We start from the raw sequence: 21,739 nt of genomic DNA on the forward strand, positions 1-21,739 counted from the left end.
ATAAAGACTATCGCGTGCGCACGCGATACCTTTCTCGTGCGCACGCGATAGTTTCACGTGCACACGCGATACGTTTCTCGTGCTCACGCATTACAATTTCCGGTTTGCATACAATTTGCGTCACTGTCATTACTATGAGGAAAACAAGAGCATGGATGTCAAAGTTTAAACTTCTCCTCTAGATTAAAAAAGACCAAAGTGTTATTAAACTGTTGGTTACAACGCGACCAATAAATCCTTATTTTTAAGGAATTGGTTTAACAGGGATATTAATCATCTTATGAATATGTTTGATAATTATGGAAATATTTTAACAATTTATGCGAATCCATAGTTTTCCTGTGCATTATTTCCCCTACTCTGATTCATCTTATCAAAAGTCATATTCAATTTAACTCCACATTAATGATAAATCCAAAATTAATTTTAAATGGCATTGAATTGATTGATAAAAAAATGCAATAATAAACATATTTGTACAATATTTCAAATACAAAATAAAATAGCACCTAGAGGAATTTTTTTTTGGAACTCTATTATTGATAATGTTAATTGGAAGACTGCTTGGTTAATCCCCTTTAAATATTGCATTAATAATAAAACCAAATAAATACATTTTAGGTCTGGAGCCCTGTGAACTTAAAATAAAACTGCATATTGTAATTTCTGTACGTTAAGTCTCTTTATTATTAAAGAATTTGTCAGTATTACAGTTATTTTGAAGGAAATTTGAATAATTGCATTGCAAGCTGATTTAAGGTGTGCCCCTAAATTTTCTGCTTGTGCTCCTAAAATTTTCAGTCAGGGGCAACAGCGCTCCTAGTAAAAAAAGTTAGTCTGGAGCCCTGAACAGTTTAATAACACTTTGGTCTTTTTTAATCTAGAGGAGAAGTTTAAACTTTGACATCCATGCTCTTGTTTTCCTCATAGTAATGACAGTGACGCAAATTGTACGCAAACCGGAAATTGTAATGCGTGAGCACGAGAAACGTATCGCGTGGGCACGAGAAACGTATCGTGTGCGCAATAGTCTTTATTTTTTTTATTTTTGCAAAGGTCCCTTTAGGGGCTCCGTACTTATGCGCTCCAAGAAAAACAGAAATATTGTCAACTTTTATTACAATTTAAAGTAACTGTTTTCTATTTTAATATATTTTAAAATGTAATTTATTCCTGTTAGGGCAAAGCTGAATTGTCAGCAGTCATTACTTCAGTCTTCAATGTCACATGACCATTCAGAAATCATTTGAATATGCGAATTTGGTGCTCAAGAAACATTTCTTATTATCAATGCTGAAAACAGTTGTGCTGCTTAATTGTTTTGGGGAAAACATAATACTTTTTTTTAAGATTCTTTGATGAATAGAAAGTTGCAAACTTGACTGTTTTGTAACACTGTGAAAATCTTTACTGTCACTTTTGATCAATTTAATATATAAATTCTGACTAAAAGTATGATTATTATTATTTTTTAATTATACTGAACCCACTGGTTTGCTATTTTTCAATATACTGCAATAACATTAGTTTATTTTTACTTTTTGGGCCCACTACATAGAATTTAATTAAAGAATGCATGTTGTAACAGTGACATTGTATTTTTTTTCCCCCACCTTCACTAGTATGTAGCTGTGCAGGATCATCAGGTTTGTGGCCATCTCTGCTGGGATCTTAATATGCTGTGTCTGAAGCTCAGCGTACATGCTGAACAAAACATCATGGGCATTCCTGTAGTTTCCTACAACACACACACAAATAAGTGTGCTTCACAAAAAACACATGGTGGGAATTCCCTAAGATGGTATTGCATCTTCTTTTTTGCACAAAGTCACTGTGCTAGTAATGGCGTCACTGTCATTACTATGAGGAAAACAAGAGCATGGATTGTTTAAGAGCTTGGTTGGAGTTAACAAGTTGATAAGAATTATACAAATCAGGTAAAGATGCAAACATGCAACCAAATATTTGCGCTGAAGGCAACAACATTGAATGACAATCTGTTTCATAAAATAACATTATAATATAAACCTATACTACCTAGATAACTGACCAAAAAGCACTGAAATCAGACCTGCAGATTGCTCCTCTCTAGCGATTATAATAGCTGTTCTTGCTGCTTCTCTGTACTGTTTGAGAGCCATGTACAACCGGAACAGATATTTTGCATCCTACGAAAGAGCAGAACCAACAAATATTATCCAGTTGATACAATATTTCTGATAGCACTGCTGATGCTAAATACCAGTACATTAAACAAAACAAAAAAGTAGACCACCCAAGTTCTATTCAAAATGATTTGGGCTGAATCAAACCATTTTCAAACATATACAGTTTAAAGAACTACAACACAAACACACACAGTCAGAATATGAAGTGATTAAGGAGAGGAACTGAACTGAAACACAAAAACACTTTCACATATGCACACACAGACACACAGAGTGCCTTCTGCTGGGTCACCACAAGGGGAAGTATCAGCAGATGCAATGAGCTACTCACGGCAAGAGACTACACACATGCAATGACACACAAGAGAGAGAGAGAGAGAGAGAGAGATGAGTGAGAGATGATGAGTGTAAGGACAACAGGCACTAGACAATGAGTTACAAAAAATGTACAGAATATAATTGAAAAATCAATAGATGCTTGTTCTAAATACAGGCACTTAAAGGGTTCAATGCCCACACATTTTAAAAGAGGTGATGCATTTACAAGAAACAAACTGACAATAAATGATAAAGTGAAAGTCAATGTTAGAGCTCTCTGGAGACACTAGATAACCCTCATGTTTATTATAATTTAATAAAAAATAAGGGGTTCTATCCAGTAAAAATCAAGTCCTGGAGCAAGGAGTGGTGATGAATCCAGTGGGGTAATGAAACATACAGGAAACAAATCCAGCAAGTTGCAAAACTACTGTTCAAAATGGAGTCAGTAAGATTGTTTTAATGTTTTAGAAAGAAGCCTCTTATTTGATCAAAAATACAGTAAAATAATAATTATTTGGAATATTATTACAACTTAAAGGGGTGGTAAAATGCCATTTTCACAAGATGTAAAATAAATCTCTGATGTCCCCAGAGTGTGTGTGTGAAGGTTTAGCACAAATTACCCCACAGATTTTTTATATAGCATGTTAAAGTTGTCACTTTTTGAGGGTTTGCAAAAACGCACCGTTTTGTGCATGGCCCTTTAAATGCAAATGAGCTGCTGCAGAGGGCGGGGTTTCAAGAGCTCGTGTGTTAGGCGCTGCGATTACCTCACGCAGACACACTAAAATAATGCAGAGTTCAGACTGCACGATTTTAGCCCCGATTTTGGCTCGCCAACAGGTTTTGAGAAATCGCAGACAAATGCCCGAAATCACAGGCAAATCGGTGCTCGTTCACGCGAGTGTCAATCACGCAGTGTGAATGAGCAAAGACGCGATCTGAGAGAATCGCCGACGAGTCGCCGACGCCCGTGATGATATTTGGCATGCTAAATATCTGGACCTGTCGGCGATTCACAATCCTGCTGTGTGAATGTGTTCTGACTGAAAACTACATCGGCGATGACCGACAGCCAATGAGAGAGCAAGATACAGGGAGGAGGAGGAGGAGTTATAGACCAGAATATCAGTATTTTAATAGATAGGCCTATATTTATAATTATATCAAACAGAAACAAAGCACACACATTTGCATGACCAGCAGCAACAGCAGGACATTTGCAAAATTATTTATTTACCCCCAACTCTCTTTGCAAAACACAGTCCTTGCTCCCCTCGTCTTCCCAACCATTTCCTGCATAAACTGTTTATTATTTATTTTCATTTTCGCTACAAATCAGTGCACAGACAATTTGTAGGCTATCATTTTTAATAACAAATTCAGTGTCGCGCGAGAACTCCGGTCTCACGCACGCGTGATTATTTCCCATCACTTCTCGCGTTTGTTTGGTTGTGAAACGTAGTTTGCGGACCAGGCAGAAGTTGTCGGCGATTCTTTCTTTTGTAAAGTCATGCAGTGTGAAACCTCCTGTCGCCGATCCATCGTGCAGTGTGAACACAGCAGCAACTGAATGTTACCCCAGATAGTCATGCAGTGTGAAAACAACAGTGACCCGATTATTTTGAAAATCGTGCAGTCTGAACTCGGCATAACAGAAACTGTTCTCCCTTTAATGTTAAAACGGAGTCAGACAAAGATGGAGGCTTAAGAAAAAGTGACAACATGTAAATGCAACAGGGCGTCTCTGTATGGTTAGTTGATGAATTTATGTTGCTGCTGATGTAGAGTTAACTATCTTCAATTAGGATATTCTGTCATTGTAATCTATAAATCGCTCGTATAGGAACTGTTGTGAGATGCACACAGAGTGACTTTCTATTGCATGTGAAAAGATGGATTCTAAAGTTTGAGCTGACTCACAAATGTACTCTTATACAACAACTTTTCCTCTTCTCAACATGGACTGTGTGTTCCCGGGGGCGGGGTTTATGTACATTTTAGGGTTGGTGATGTCACTAACCCGGGTCCGGAATGTCGTTCAGTCCCGACCAGCCGTTTGTTGTAGTCCCTTTCTTTAAAAGTAAATATCTTCCTTTGTGTTGAACTTTGAGCGTTGTAACTTTGATAATGTTGTTTATGCTCAAACAGCAACATTTCAGACTAACTAAAGTTAGAAAAGTGAAATCATACTTTACCACCCCTTTAAAATAAATGGCTTCTGTTTTAATATATTTTAAAATGTAATTTTAGAAGCCATTACTCTAGTCCTTAAGTGTCACAAGACCCTTCAGAAAACACATTTGGTGCTCAGGTGACATTTCTTATTATTATATATGTTGAAAACAGTTGTGCTGTTTAATATTTTTGTAACAAAAGTTTTTACTGTAACCTTTGATCAATTTATTGCATCCTTACTGAATAAAATGATCAACATCTTAATCAAATCAAATAAGCTATATTTATTGAAGGAAAATTTCAATTCAGAAATAAGTTCCAATAAATGTATTCATTTTAATGTATTAAAATTTCAATTTTAGTTTCAGTTTTATCCGTTGTTTTAAATACCTTTGGCATTCCGTCACTTTCCCCCATCAGATAATCAATAAGCTGATTGGTTAGAGCTTCATCCTTTGCTTCTCCTACCTGTTAAACAGACAAATCATCATCATCATCATCATCATCATCATCATCATCACAACAATTTTCTAGCAATAACTGCTACAACTAGATATAATCAATCATCATCACAATTCTCACCAAACACCTTGATTCTGATTAGGGCATCAATATAGGAATTCTAGCTGATAAATTAATTATAATTATTTGTTAAGATTAATAACCATCATGATGACTAGTTATCATTTGCAGCTAAACATTTTGTACGTTCATAAGTATTTATCTTAAGTTTAAAAAAAAATTAATCTAATTATATTAAACTATGTTTGCAATTTTAGCATCTTCAATATATTGGCATCATGTTGAGAAAGTTTGGTATGAATCGTATGACGCCCTTTGGAGCATTAGTTAAAAATTCAGAGCTTCAAACAAAAATAGCTGTTCTTGTTTCGTGTTGGTCGGAGCTAATGACTGTTAATTAGAAATTTGTCCGGCTCATTGAGAACAATATATGTAGAGAGTTTTGTAACTGTAGGTAAAACTAATCCCCCACTTTAGACAAAAGGTGGCACTACTGTGCCCCTCCTACACGGCCATTTCCAAGACTTTGTTTTGGCCTACAACTCTGATGTGTGTGTCGAGTTTCATGCAATTTCAAGCATGCCAAGAGTCTCAAAAACATCCAAAAAGTATATTTAAGTTTGACGCGTTGCCATGAAAACAGCATCTTGATGTCCTGACATTATGACAAATCTGACAAAGCCAATTTTAAAGCATTTTGAAAGTGAAAACTTCCTGCTATGACTCTGACTCACAATAGACACATCCATGTGATCATCCTCCTACAACGAACACACAGCTGAAGTTTAATCAAAATCAGTCAATGTATACAGAAGTTATAACACACTTCCTGTAATCCGGTTTCCTTTTTATCGCCATAAATTTGTTGCCTCACCACGGCCAAACCGTTTGAGATATTTGGGGGCAGTTGTGGCCTGATGGTTAGAGAGTCAGACTGGTAACCGAAGGTTGCGGGTTCGATTCTCAATGACTGAGGTGGCACAGCAAAAATGGCTGCCCACTGCTCCGGGCTCCGGGTATGAGTGTCCACGGTTTGCAGTGTGTGTGTTATAAGAAATTATAGTCTCCTCCGATCCCACTTCCACTCTAATATATATATGTACATGTTCCTTCACTTAAAAGAGCTTATTTATCATAGAGACAATTACTTCCAATCTCATTAATATGTAAATAGTATCACAGAGTCAGGGTTATCACCTACTGTATAGCGTGGGAGCGGCAGCGGGCAATCGAGAACCATCTTGATTACAGGGACTTCAAATAAATGTCATCAATGTCAAATGTTATCACCTTAACATTTGGCCGTTCTTATTTGAAAGAATATCAAAGATGTGGGCACAGAGGGCAACCACTTTTTGTTGTTATCCTCAATTTACATTTAAGACAGAGCTTCAGCTCCATGCTGAGAGGGAAGACGAATGTAATACAGTATAAAATGTTTGAGCTGAGATTATTTCGGGGTTCATTCTGACGCGGGTGAAGCTGCTTTGTGTACCTTGCCACTGCTATGCTGTAATAAACTTCATTTTTGAGATCTTCGACGTCCACATCATTTTTTCTTACAGTGAGTGTTCACTACTAATGTGTGTGCACTAACTTGGATGGGTTGAATGCAGAGGATAAATTCCAAGTATAGGGTTTAATATCATGGTATGATCTTGAAGACGATCAATCTGAAGAAGACAATCTTGAAGTAGATCAATCTACTTTTCAAGCGAATCGTAGAGATCGTGATCTTTTATGTCCTCGTAATAATGTAAACATACAGCAATGACTGCCTACTAGTAGATGGCTGGCCAAATTATATCATGTGTCTCTATCAAGTGTATTTCATGGGTGGTGACGCATTTGAAAAACAATTCAACAGCAGCAGGGCTGTGTGATGTATTATGCTGTATTATTAATGAATAAGCCCTCAAATTATCTAGAGATCTGGCGATATGATCAATCTCTGGGTCATAAAACTATTCTGGGTCATAATACTAATTTTATATATATATATGAATTAACTACAGTATATAAATACCATGAATATATTGTGATAAATTGTGTGAATTTTATGTGGTAAAGAGTGAATTAATTGCTCCCCAGCTGTACTCACTGTCTCAATGGCCATCTCTATGGCCAAACTGTCATCAGAACTAGGACATTTCAAAAAGTGCTTCAGCGCCTGTGTGCAGACAGATACAAATATATTAATAACCATTTAATGACCGAGGTAATTAGCACAGTCAGTTAAGTAAAGAATCCCTCTGGAGATAATGAGCAAAGAGAGCGGGGCAACCAAGTGTGACGAAAGTGAGACCTTGAAAGACAGAGGGGCAGTGCGCTCAGGCATGGCAGGAAAAGAGAGAAATGAGTCTAACAGCACACACAGATCTCATACCCTGCTGTACTGTCCACACTTCTGAAAGAACTTCCCAGCCTGAAGATGATTCTTCTCCCCCTCGAAATACAGCGCTATGCTCTGATAGTCCTCTATTGTAGCCTCCGAACCTGGACACGTAGTTAAATGAAGTTATTTACTTTTAACTATATATCTTTAAAAAAAAATGCTTATGCGGTATTTGAAGGAAGTATTTATATAACAGGGTTCCTCATATTTTTTTTAATATACACTGGTCAGGTTTAGACACTTAAACTACTAATTATAGCTTGATTATTTACACAATGGTAAGAGAATGAACAGAAAGAAAATAAAGAATTAAGTAAGCCTTTGCTAAGTGAAAGATTGAGAGTTAACACAATAGCCTCAACTTTAAGTCAAAAATGTTTAACCATGAAAAATGATGTTCTTTCTTTGGCTTTGTAAATTAAAGGGATATTAAAAAAGATTAACAGAATGGAAAGTCCTGAAGAGTACATAAGAAAGCCTATATATTAATTACCAATTAAAACTATATCCTCATGAAAACATGTTGTGTTTGAAACATTTTGATTAGAGAAAGAAAAAAGTAACCTAGAATATTTCTTAAAAAAAAAAAAAAAAAAAAATCCAGTCAGTGTAAACCAAAGTATTTACATGATATAACCCATATCTTCACATAATTGTGATATTGTGAAAATTACTAAGATTTCCATTTTTTAACAATGTTAATTTAATATTTTTACTAGACATATATCATGTACTGTAGGAATGACCCAAGTATGAGATGATCAGAGAGCTCACCAATGATGTCAGCATAGACCTCCATCTGCCCGTGCTGCTGGGCGAGCTGAAAAGCTTCATCGCTGCAACGCGACAAAACCAGGAACTGGATCGCTGAGCCGTAATCACTCAAACGCAGGAAAAACCTGTGCAGTCAAAGAACATTTCATTTCACTAAAAGTCGGAACATCAAGATGAGCAAAGAACTTGAAATAAAGGCAGATGTTCAATCCTAATAATCTATTAAAAAAAATCTCTATCACTTGTTGTTGAGAATACATTTTATAAAAGAAAAAAATTATTTCATTTCCACAATTGCTCTCTTTACTGACCTAGCCACCATTTTGGCTCCTTCAATGGACTGAGTTTCTCGTACGATGCGGACAGCCTCCTCAGGGTTGTTAAGATTCTCTAGTAGGATTCGAATTACGTTGTCCCAGTCTCGTGCACTTTTATAAGCCATTGCTGCCTCTTTATATCTAAACACACACACGCACAAAATTTGAAAAGTGGCAATTCGGTTGGTGTTTCTTGAATATGGTTTTACAGTAGTATTCATAAAACAAGGAGAAAAAATTCCAGGATAAACACCCAAGAAACAATCCTCCCCAGAGAGAATAAACATGCCTCGCCAGAGGACCATTTAATAAGCTTAGCTGATTAATTTTTTTCCATACTCCAAAAGCCAGATTATCAGTCAACCAGAAAAAAATGTTTTGTTTGCAAGATAAAAATGTTCTTTGTGAAAATGCACAGTGCTGTATCTCATTTCACATGTGAAGAGGCTGTACTACACAACAGTCACAACAATGAAAACTAATTGTAATGGTTACAGGGTTGAAAATGGATAATTCATATAAAAAAAAGGGGAAAAATGAAGAAAATGTATTCTTCATTTTGGCAAAAAATCTTTACAATAATTAATAAATAAATAATAGTATGAAGTGACCTCTGTAAGTCGTACATTATATGAGTGTTTATGTTGTTGGAGGGACTGCATTGCATTTAGTACATACTTGCCATCAGCCTCCTTTGCCTTAGCGTACTGCAGGTGAATCTTGGGGGAAGTCACATGGGGCAGGAGCTCGCCCACCTTTGCCCTGATATTAAGAGGTTAGAGATCAATATTAGTTACAAATCACAAGTATGTTTCCCTAGCACAATGTTAAAATCAGTGATGTACGCTGTTAAATCACATTGTAAAGTTGTATTACCAGTTTTTGCAGCGTACGTAGACGGAGGCAGCTTTGTCGTAGTACTGGCCTTTCTCATACAGCTGAGCCGCTTCTGAATATTGCTGTACACAAAATTTCATTCAGCAAAAAAGAAAATCTGAAAACTCTCACTAACTGCTCTTAGTTTTTATGCATGGGCTAGGGTCCTCGTACAGTGTGCATGACACGAATATCAGCATACAGTACGCGCGCAGCCCGATTTTTCGAACATGCGCATTGAATTGTTTTGACCAAATTAGTTCATCTACAAAGTGGCAACAGTGCCCCAGTGCCATTGATTCACAAGGTAGTTAAAGAAAAAAATGATTAAACAGAAGAGAAAAAAACATGTGCAAACTACAACAACAATTAATGGCGAATGAGTAAATGAGAGTAAATGAGAGTAAATGAGACAAAGTAAATGAGAGATTTTAAAAGGAGGTTAGAAAGAACCAGCATTTGTACAACTACAAGCCTAAACGATTATAAAGATGTGTAAATATCTTCATGACAGATATTTCAGGGCTACAAAGATGCTAAAGGGAAGTAGTGCAAGTTGTCGTAATGCGCATGTGCCTGTTTAGGCGTACTTTTTTAAACGGAGTATACTCCGATAGAAAGGCTTTATGTACAACTGTGCGAAAATGACATACACTTTGGGCTAAATGAACACACACACACCTTCATGCTTTCCAGAATGGCTCCACAGTCTTTCTTCAGAGCCCTGCTTGGATGTTTGATAGCCTGGTTGGCTCCTCTACGGATGTCACCCATTCTAATGGACATCCGAGCCACTCCTGCTAGACAACTCTCATCATGATCCTGGAACTACAAACACACACATATCAGGATCTACTGTCTATGCTCATGGTTCTAGATACCATAAGGAGGTATTTTTGGAATTAAATCATGTCATTTTAAGTTGTTATTCATGTAAAATCTTCTCCTCTTCCATAATTCTCAAATTTTATTCTTGAAAAAGATATTGTATGGCTTTAGATTCAAGACTCCCTTTTTGGAACTTGACAGCACTTGGTCACCCCATTCACTGTATTGAAATATGCACCATGAATATTCACAATTTCTCCTTTTCTGTACCATGAAAGAAAGGCACTCTGACAACTTTGTAAATGTGTAAAAGATAACAAATTTGTCATTTCTGGATGAGAATTTCCTGTAAGGTGGTTGATCATCATTTGACACACATGCAGACACTTACCTTGTTGTTTCCTGTTATGCCTTTCTCATAGTGAGCCAGTGCATTCACATAATCTCCACTAGAGGGTGACACAAAAACATATGACATTACATCAACATTAGAGTGCTGTATTAGGGATCACATATTTTTGTAGGCTAAAACCCAGAAACAAGATAGTATTTTAGCAATTTTATCAAGTCAATAGGTGTGTTCCAGTTCGCTTACTATTCTATGCTGTTTTGTAGTATAAATAGTGTGAGTAGTGTGTTCAGACGGAAAATTCCAAAAGGGAATATAGCTGCGAGCAGCAATTATCGGGGTTCAAGCATGTTAAGGCCTTTAAGCACAAGAGTAAAATGGTATTATGTTTTCTTTAACTAGCCTGTAACCACCAACATCATTGATGGAAAAGACCATTTACTGCCAATACAGGCAATTTACAGAGGAAATATAGTTGTAAAGCTTTTTAACAGATAAAGCCCCACCTATGGACCATCACTGATCCCCATAAAAGTTTGCATGCTTGTTTAGAATCATATGTTGCATGTTCTCACCTGTTTTTTTGAAGTTTCGAGTTTTCGTTTAGGAATGACAGGCTTTTGGGCGGACTTGGCTACGCCTATTTTCTAAATGCCCCAGCTATAGCTTTCAAAAAACAGCTTGTTTTGATATTGGGGGACCTCGGATTTGTGACGCCACACGGGCAAATACATTAGCAAATGATTGCCTCCAGAGAAAGACATTAACAATGAGTTATACATCTTCGCACCATAGGCCACTGGCATTCAGTTGATTAACGGCTGACATTTGCCTACACAGGATGCGAGCGTCACGTCAAAACCAAATAGAACCCATTATTGTCAACCAGACGAATGGAAGACCGAAAACAACGTTTCTTTTGACCCATCCAATTATTTTAAGTATTTTACAACAATACAATATGAGAAGAAAAAAAAGAATAAGGACTAATTTTATGTAATGTGGGGCAGCGTCAAGCTCTGAAAGTTCTCCTAACAAACATAGAGAAGGGGATAAATGGTATTTTAATCTTAAAGGAGTCATAATGTAGTATTAACTTTGATACCCACGCTCTATTATAGTCATTTCATGCCCTTCTGAAAAAGAAAAATTGGAAAAAATAAACACAGAGCTCGTTTGACCCTTATTTCTGAATGCATTATTGTCTCGCGAGATCTGATGCGAGGTTTTGGCTGTCGTGGACGGTCATTTTAATAATGCAAATGAGGGGCGCGTTGATTGGTGGCAGGAAGGAGGGGGCTTAACACCGCAGGTAACTTCAGCATATCATTCCAAAATGACATCATAGCGCAAGTTGTTAATGAACCCGACCTGGCCGCGACCTACGGGATTCAACCGTATAGAGGGGTTTCACGACGCGTCATCAATCCGGAAGTCGGCCATTTTGGAGGCACAGAACGTAAATAATGCCGCTGAACTGAATGGACTCGCAAATTTGGGTGATTATTGCTGCTAAAAAATGGTCGAGTTTTGGTCTGTACCAATCAGTCACATCGGGGAAAAACATGTTGAGTGCTATAGACTGTCAAAAGTTAAAAAAAAGAGTGCAAAAACTGATGAAAGAAGGCGTTTGTGGTTGAGAGAGGTACAGCATCAGCTACTGGCGCGCTGGACTACTGGAGGCTGGTATGTAGCCTACTGCTTTTTCCCCACGCTCGTCTGCGCCGGTTTCAGAAATAATAACGTTACTTTTCTGCTCGTCCGGCAATTTGCAACAACACAGCATTGTTTCGGCAGTGACTTTCAGCATGTTTCCTATAAATGACGTTTGCATTTTAAGACATACCACGCGAAATCCGATCGTTCAGACTGAGGCTGATGTCCTGATATGTGATTTGAATAGGATTTCAAACCACATATGGATGTAACTTGAAACGGATTTCATGTGCTTTTTTGGACTGACAATCTGAACGTATCTTATGTCGGGATAATAAATAGATGGAAGAATTGCAGTAATGTTACGTGCTAGAGAAGCTAACTCGTTCGGATCTTTACCACATATTAACTTTAGTTTGTCAAAATGTTGCGCTCTCTCCTGCTTCCCAAGTCCTTCTCTATATGATTTCGCACCTACCACGTGTTTTTTTCGTGGTTTATTAGTGTAACAATGTGTTCAGTAGTACATAAACAGTGCAATCCATGCTGTTGTTTACATCCGAGTGCCTCCATAATGGCCGCGCATCCGGGTTACCGCCCAGAACGTGACGTTGGTGAAACCCCTCTATATGTTTGAGCCAGACTCTGAACCAGAGCTGGAAACGGAAGAGGAACAGAAGGACGTCTACATCAAATTGTCTCTGAATGGTAAAGACAATTTTTTTGACTGAGACATACATTAACATCAGTAACGAGCTAAAACGGTTTTTTTTTTTGCTATTTTCTCCCACATAAGTTTAGCTTTAATTTAATGTTGATTACATTAACGGAGATGTAGTCTACTTTATTTTCAGTTTACAGTGGTTATAGAGATTAACGTTTGCTATAATGTGTTGTTTTTGCCTTTTTTGACGTGGTTTTTTAGATATTTAATAATTTTCATCTGCAGACATGTAACGTTATGTTTTTCTTTATGTTTATTAATTCTTGACTGTTTTTTAAATTTATCTATCCTTATCACATACATTAACCGCATTAGTAGTTAGCTGCTGTTTGTTACACAAAATATAGTAATAAAAACACAGTCTTACCGTTTCAAATTCAGGCAAGTCCCTGATTGTTGGAATGGCACCTTTTTCCAAACGTAGCTTCGATGCCAACTTCGCCTGATATTGCCCCAAATTTGTAAAAGATTCTTTTGTGAAATGTTTAGCGCAGACACCTAACGTTGAGCAAGTTGAGATGGTTGTCAAACATGATGAGATGGTTGATGAACAGCGTCATTAAAAATAAATTTCATCCACTTGTCCCTTGTAGTTTGGTCAGTTTTGGGTAAAGAAAAAACATTAGAATGTGGATTATGACAGTCGACCACAGAGCAACTCACGTGTGCGCTACGTTTCTGCATCTTTCTTGACTGAATATGATGGGGAGAGGGGCAGGGCGGGCCTCCTCTGCGGGGTCCATATATGGTATATCCGGCCCCGTCTTGACGTCAAGTCGGGGGAGAAATTGAAATCTCGTATTTGAGTGCGCGTGCACGTTGGCTAGTTTAAGAACCCTGGGGTAAACAAACGCTTCACTTTTTAATATCGGCATCCCGGCCAATGTATAATCGTTAGTCAATCATAACATACATTGATTCTCATGGAAAAGTGAAAATTGCACATTATGACTCCTTTAAGAACAATGTACAATTTCTCCATAACCTCAGACCAAAAAATCTGAACTGGAGTACAATACCATAAAAAATAGAGGTATGTGTCTGGGCTATTTTAAAGTTACATTGGACACAGACTGGTGAATTGGTGAATTGACATGTCCAATTTAAACAGCTTGTTTAGACTTCAGAAGGATCCCAGCGTTGGAAAATAAGTGGATGGTTTAATTCTAATGCCGTCCCAGGATAATGTTGAAGGATTATATGTTTGTTAAGACCATTTTGTTGGAGAGTTTGCAAAGAAACTTTTGTTCAAAGATGAAGCAGCCAACTGTATTGGATCTGACAGAAGCTCCAACACAAACCGTAAGTAAATGATTTCATAGTGCTTTGTCTGTAAATGATGTTTTATATGGATAATGTTTTCAAAACACTTACTCGGTTGATACTGTTTCCTATGCACTGACGTCACGTTAGCCAATCATAACAGTGACCGTGTACTGACAAACCTTAAAGGAGCTGCCCCTTAAAAATGGATCATTTCAGACAGAGGGTCAGAATGAGGGTTAAAAAGAATAGTTTTTCGGCATATATATTTGGTTGGGGTTTCTGTTGTGCAAAAAACTTTATTAACATTATAAGTAAACATTTAATTGAACATTTAATTTTATATTAAATAAAAAAATAAAATACATGTCATGAACCCTTTAAACATCATAACAACAAACAGGTATATCTACTCACTAGTCCGCTTTCAGGGAAAATGTTTTTAAAAAATAACTTTGGAAGATTAATGGTGGTGACCGTGGTGTAGTTTGTTAGGAGCCTACATTTAGCTTTTTGCTTCTGGCGATTGTATTTACGCTTCAAAATTCATAAAGTTGTGTTCATTTGTGAAGTTTATCAAGGAATAATTATAAAGTTTTGTTGGTCACTGCTTATTTCCTGCAAATGAAAGCCAATGGAAAAAATCCTATTGTTTTTTTGTTGAGGGAACCTGAGTAATGCTAACATCCGTGTTGACCAACAAAAACACGTCAACCTTGAGGCACTCTATTACACTGGCTTTTCCTTGCAGGTGCATCTAGAACAATAAACAAGTCCATGTCACTTCAGGTGCAGTGAAATGTGCATGTGATGTGTTTCCAAAACAGCTGTTTTAGATGTAATTAACTAATGTAATGTAGTTGACTTACACAAACTCCAGCTGTATGGCATATTCTTTAGAAATGAATGGGATCTCATCAGGGTCCAGTCTTTTAGCCAGCTGTAACGCACTGTCCCAATGCTGCAGGTCTCTTCTCATCTACACACACAACAGTACAGTTTGGAAGTCTAAAAACGTACATAGTTAGATGCATACATATAAACTGTCATGCATGTGTGTGTGCATGGCTATTTTACCTCCAGGGCTGCCATGGGATACGAAGATGTCAGATACAGGTCCTGGGCTCGGTTGTAGTCATTGCAGAACATGGCCAAATGTCCAGCCAGCAAATTTTGATCCTCTATTCCCTGCAGACACAGTCAATGAACAACACTTCAGTGTGTAAAAGAGTTCAAACTTATTCTTTACTCCGGACACACAATGTCTCTGTTCCAAAACCCAGTGAGCTCCCTCACTGCTTACTGCCTAAATGGGGTGCTTGTGCTTCCTTCTATGGCAACATCCTAACTGAAATAGAACCTTATAAAAGACCTGATTTAGAATGTTATAATGTGTCATATGTCCTTGTGCACTGGATACTCAACATTGATTTCAATACAGGCAACACAATAATGAATAACAATAAAATTTACATGGCACACACAAATTTTATATTAATAAAATTTTTGGTAAAACCTTACAATAAGGTCCTATTAGTTAATGTATTATCTAACATTAACAATGAGCAATACATATGTTACTGTATTTATCAAATTTTGTTAACATTAGTTAATAAAAATACAACTGCTGATTGTTAGCTCGTTATCTGAGGTCGATTAAATAATATTAACAGATACAACTTTTTATTTTAATATTGTATTAGTAAATATCGAAATTAAAATAAGCATAAGTGCTTTAGAAGTATGTTTCATTGTTATGTTATTACAGTTATTAACAAATTAAACCTTATTGTTAAGTGTAACCCTTTTTTCACTATTAAAAAATGTATCAATACTTCTAAAGTATTGAATGAATTATTATGTTATCATTTTTAAATATTTATAATAAACATCTTTCGTATTGTTCGCCTCCTTGGATTAATTCTTTTCACATTGGTTGTCACAGTGCATTATGGCATTATATTCTCCATGGAATACATGCAAGGCTTTTATTTTAGGGGGTAATGTAATGAGATGCCAAGCTTTTGGAAAAGAAGCTTTAAGAATCAGTGCACATATGATGAAGTCACGATTTAACGGAAGTAGTGGAAGATCTTTTCTTCAATACTGTGACATACACATCCGAGTGAAACGGATTATCGGGAAAAAAAAAGTAGAACGGGTACTTGATTGGATAGAGGTAGATCTTAATATGAGCTTGCAGTCAATTGTAAGAAAGGGGGAGGGTTTATGTATACAAAATAATTGGAGAAGTCTGTTGTTTCGCCGGAAAATCGGTTTATGACATTCTGATTAAAAATTAGAAAAAAATTAATATATGCATGGATCAATTGTTCACAATAAGTTCAATAACATGCATTTAAAAAAATAGATATGATAAATTTCCATTTCATGCTAACTTTAAACTTCTGCCTACTGAGGCAGTACACTACGTTTTAGAACAGAGCTAGGCTTTGTCCACACTAATACGTTTTGGTTTGAAAATGCATCTTTTTCTTTCCGTTTTGCCCTTCTGTACACACTTTTGAAAACGCTCTCCAAAGTGGATACATTTGTTTTTGCATTGTAGTGTGGACTGTGAAAACGGAGGTATTTAAAAACGATGACGCGAGTTTAGCAATGTGACGCATATTGAACCCAGATATTCAAGTTTATAGCGTATTGTGCCTGTTCACTATTCACTTTCACACAATTGCTAAAATATGTTACTTTGCACACTCTTCATATCACAGTCCTGCAAAGATGACAGAAAACACACTCGCATTTGCTGTCCTGCGGCAAAACATGAGAGCAAATGCGTTTTAGACCAAATATATAATGGTGAGTGAGTGCAACCTGGGCGCATCAGTGAATGGTGAGATATTTTGCTAAATAAAATGATCCTACCAGAAGAATTGCCTGATAACTTGATTATGTCTTGTTCGGTCTGGATCATCTCAGTGAGCTTTTATGATGGTTTACGCATGCTCTGTAATTAAGCATTTTACGATGTTTCAGTGTGAATGAGAAACTTTTGGAAAACACTTGAAAAACTCTAGTGTGGACAGAGAGCGTTTTGAAATGAAAACTCCCGTTTTTAAATCTATCCGGATTAATGTAGACATAGCCCTAGTGACATGGTCACACCTTGATGTCCTCTAGGGACATGACCATGCCGACGTTTCCCATCATGCGGTATACTCTAATGGCCAGTTCCACCTCCATGTGGTGCAGGCATGCCCTGCCCAGCTCACCCCACGCCTCGGTTTTGTTGAGAGCTTTACAGGTATTCCACGCATCAGAAAACCTGCGCACAAACATTTGACAGAGTTCAGAACATTGCTGAAGAAATCATGTGAACCTGGATACAATCATTGATAAATTATACATTTAACAACCTTGCTCCCAGAAGCATTTAGGTTAGTATTTTTTGGCTTGATATCCTGTAGTTAAGAATGCACAATAAACTTCCAAATCAAACTAATGTAGCATGAAATTACCTTTTCAGCATGATGGCCTGTTGCAGTAATGACTGGAGTTTGTCTTTGCTAGTGTCACTATGTGGGTTGTTGAGGAATGAATGTGTGTTTAAAACCACACTGTTAATCTTCCCACTTTGGGTTTGACATGTCAGCTCCCCGTTATGCAACAGCAAGGGCTTATGGGAAAATGGCAACTTGGTGGCACCAACTAGAATCACTTTAGAGCCTAGAGAAAAACATGTACAAAAACACACTACTAATGAAAATTCAGTAGAAGTGTAATCTGTTTCATTGCCCGATAAAACAAAATGTCTATCTGATGATTAGGAATGGGAATTGAGAACTTTTTAAAAAGAATTTTAAACTTATGTGAATATGTTCAAACAAAGTTTTAACACTGTCCATGCTTTCTCAAAAAAAATTACTAAAAGAACGTCTATCAGAACCATTATCCGTATCCGTAATCATTACATGAAATCGGAACCAATATTACAACTCCCATACCTATTAATGATAAAAACATTTTGCTTTTACCCTGTATGGTGTCTTTGTGGAAGGCATATGTGTAGACTTTGTCCTCTTCATACGCCACAAACACACCCTTATTGCTGATCCAGTTTTCCCACAACACCCCTTTAATGGCAGGAGAGAAGTCTGGGATCTCAAACACTGAATCATTCACCTATAGGAAAAACAGATGTCACTTGGTTTAAAGTTTGTCATTTTTTTTCCTTCTGCTGGTCATTAAAGACATAGTTCACACAAAAATAAAAAATCTGTCATCATTTACTCTCAGCCCCTCATATCATTCCAAACCTACTTAACTTTCTTTTCTTCGGAACACAAAATAAGATATTCTGAAAAAAAGTCATACAGGTTTTGAACAACATGATGGCGAGTAAAAAAAAAAAGGTTTTATTTTTACATGAACTTTAAGAGTGGAAAACGTGTTTGTTTGTGTGTACCGGACAGTATAGGAAGCCGTCACTTTTTTCATCAATAAAAACGAGACGTGTCCCATTGGGGTCGGGAAAGACTTTGCGTACACCCACTGTATGGCGATATTCAGTCACACTCTGCCAGTCCTCAAAATAGAAACACTGAATCAACCCGGTCTACAGAATGAGAGAGAGACAAAAACATAGGCAGAAAGAACACAAAGAATGACACATTTAGGGGTAAGGTACGAAAGGCCGTGTTATATAATGAACAGAGTAGGGCTCTGAAGGGCTGAAGAACACACTAAAGGGCTCACATTACTCACCAAGGCACTCGCCTTATTGCTTTTATCAGACTACAAAATATTAAGGGCATACATTTTCATTAACATTTTATTTTAATAAGTATCCTGCTGCTAGAAGACATAATATACTTTATATAAATAATACAACTATAATATATTATTAAATAGAGTGAATCTCCAGTTGCCTCATGAATTGATTCAATTACGATTCAGAAGTTATTGATTAGATTATAAAACGATTCTCGATGCATCTTTACTCTAATTCTTTTAATAATAATTAGCTTGCACTTTATTTTACAGCACATGCACTTACATGTACTTTCAGTGTACTTACCAAAGAAAGTCGAGGGCAATGCAAGGTACCTAGTTATTGTAATTACTATAAGAAGTACATAGTATGTACATGTGGAACAGGACTGTATATTAAAGTGTGACCAATAATAATTACTATATTAATAATCACAATATAGATTTTTCCCTCAACTGTTTACATTCACTTAAGACATAACGAATATATGTTTATGTAAATACTCACCGAGACAGATATTTTGAAATGTGTCTCTGACCGTTCAAGCACAATTCACCGCTAAAGAGAACTGGATTCAGAATCGCATGATGTCTATGTCCATGGCTTATTGCGCTTAACTCTTTTAAACATTAAGCATGTTCTGCACCTTATTTTGTCATTCATGCATGTTCTTTTTGTAAAAACCGAAACGTGCCCAAATATCGGCTTTTAAGAAGTTACACAATGTGTTTTATAAAGTGTATTAGCACAAACCAAACAGCATTCAGAACCATAACTATCAATTTAATAAAATGAGGTAAGGATGAAAAAAAAGATGATGTATTTGTGAATGACTCACATCAGTCCCATAATACAGAAACTCAGAGGTGAGAGCATGACTGAGGATGCGGTATTTCTGATCGGGTTCCGGAAACAGTTTCGTCTGTCTGTCCTCCTGAACAACCTGCTCATCTCCATCAATCTTTCATACACACACACATTAAAACAAAAAGTAAGTAGAAAAAGCTGACAGTCATATATTCACAATTATGTCTTTTTACACGATTGTCTTCTTACCACATGCAACTGGACTTTCCCCTCAAACAGGGCAGCAGCATAGTCACAGTTCAGGCACATACTGGCCACTGTCCCTAAATACTCAGTGTCTTTTACACGCTCCACACCTGAAACACACATGCACAGATTAGTTCACTTCAAAATGAAAATTCTGTCATTGTTTACTCACCATCAAGTTGTTTCAAACCTGTATGAATTTCTTTCTTCTGCTGAACGCAAAGGAAGATATTTTGAAGAATGTCGGTAACCAGTCAGTTGATGTACCCCATTGACTTCCATAGTAGGAAAAAGAATTCTATGGAAATCAATGGGGTACATCAACTGTGTGGTTACCGAGATTCAAAATACCTTCTTTTGCGTTCAGCAGAAGAAGGAAATTCATACAAGTTTGAAACAACTTGAGGGTGAGTAAATGATGACAGAATTTTCATTTTGAAGTGAACTAATCCTTTAAGGTGTAAAGAAAGTTACTGCTACAAGTCAGAATATTTCCTTTTTTCTCAAATGTGAATTCATACTGTTCCTCAATTACCACCATCTCCTAATGCATAAAACCACGCTCTGTTGTTCATGCCCACAGCAACATGATATGGTCCCACAGCTATGAAATTAGGCTCCACCTCCACTGACACAGCAACGGGGGACTCCTAAGAAGAGATAAAATGCCATCTATAAACTATATTTTTACATTTTCTGGAAGAAAACATTCTGGCAAAACCACAAAATGATAGGGTGTTGTGGGTGGTTGCAAGGGCATTGTTATGCAGTTGTTAGTCGTTCTAATGGCCCGTTCACACCAAGGACGATAACTATAAAGATAACGATAAAGTTCTCAAGAAAATCGTTCTCAATATTAAAGAATAGCCGAGTTCACACCACAGCTGTAACGATACCGGAGAAACGATATCAATTGAATCACTAACGATTTTATACAGCTGATCAACGATAAAAACATTGACAGCCAATCAGAATCCATCCTGGTGTAACGAGTTCAAGCATTTAAAGTGACAGACAAGCACACGCTTAGAAGAAACAGAACAATATTGTCCACTGATGTGAACACTAATACTATCTTATTAATTATCTTTATAGTGATCACTCTTGGTGTGAACGGGCCTTAAGGGTGTTGCTAGGTAGTTGCTAGGATGCTCTGGGCGGTTGCTAGATGGTTGCTTAATGGTCCAAATTAAAAGAAACCCACCCTAAATCTCTAGATATGGCTCAAGTTTTACCTTCAACAAAAATCTAAGGGATTTTCTCAACCGTTTCGTCGTGTACCAGGTAGAGCTGGACAATTAATCGTTAAAAGATTGCGATCTTGATTCAAACACCCACGCGATTTATTCATAAATGACAACGATTTGGCTATGTCTATTATGTTAAATAAAAGTATTTGTCATTGAAACATTCATTCAAGAGACTAGTTCCAAAATGCTGATTTATCCATTAATGAAACAAGTGAATGCTGTGTCCCAATTTGAATACTAGCCATCCTTAATAGTATTCAAAACTACAATGTAGTACTTATGTTGAAATGAGTATTCCAAAGATACCCGGATGGTTTACTATTTCCGAAATCT

At 36.9% G+C, this 21,739-nt stretch overlaps 1 protein-coding gene across 1 annotated transcript in view; it reads right to left on the reverse strand.

Annotated features, from left to right (window-relative positions):
* wdr19 (WD repeat domain 19) overlaps positions 1-21,739 on the reverse strand; it is a 31,241-nt gene that overhangs the window by 4,049 nt on the left and 5,453 nt on the right. The window contains exons 12-31 of the mRNA XM_056256917.1: positions 20,692-20,806; positions 20,160-20,266; positions 19,942-20,064; positions 18,798-18,947; positions 18,367-18,514; positions 17,851-18,058; positions 17,498-17,657; positions 15,449-15,559; positions 15,241-15,350; positions 10,771-10,828; positions 10,233-10,379; positions 9,552-9,634; positions 9,354-9,437; positions 8,670-8,816; positions 8,359-8,483; positions 7,576-7,685; positions 7,291-7,359; positions 5,058-5,135; positions 2,072-2,168; positions 1,614-1,738 (exon numbers count right to left, since the gene is read on the reverse strand). Coding sequence (XP_056112892.1) covers positions 1,614-1,738; positions 2,072-2,168; positions 5,058-5,135; positions 7,291-7,359; positions 7,576-7,685; positions 8,359-8,483; positions 8,670-8,816; positions 9,354-9,437; positions 9,552-9,634; positions 10,233-10,379; positions 10,771-10,828; positions 15,241-15,350; positions 15,449-15,559; positions 17,498-17,657; positions 17,851-18,058; positions 18,367-18,514; positions 18,798-18,947; positions 19,942-20,064; positions 20,160-20,266; positions 20,692-20,806 — 2,355 coding nt within the window. The remainder of the gene's footprint in view (positions 1-1,613; positions 1,739-2,071; positions 2,169-5,057; positions 5,136-7,290; positions 7,360-7,575; positions 7,686-8,358; positions 8,484-8,669; positions 8,817-9,353; positions 9,438-9,551; positions 9,635-10,232; positions 10,380-10,770; positions 10,829-15,240; positions 15,351-15,448; positions 15,560-17,497; positions 17,658-17,850; positions 18,059-18,366; positions 18,515-18,797; positions 18,948-19,941; positions 20,065-20,159; positions 20,267-20,691; positions 20,807-21,739) is intronic.

This window comes from Rhinichthys klamathensis, unplaced genomic scaffold (assembly GCF_029890125.1).
Source record: "Rhinichthys klamathensis goyatoka isolate OS25496 unplaced genomic scaffold, OSU_Roscu_1.1 h1tg000133l_1, whole genome shotgun sequence".
Taxonomy (NCBI): domain Eukaryota; kingdom Metazoa; phylum Chordata; class Actinopteri; order Cypriniformes; family Leuciscidae; genus Rhinichthys; species Rhinichthys klamathensis.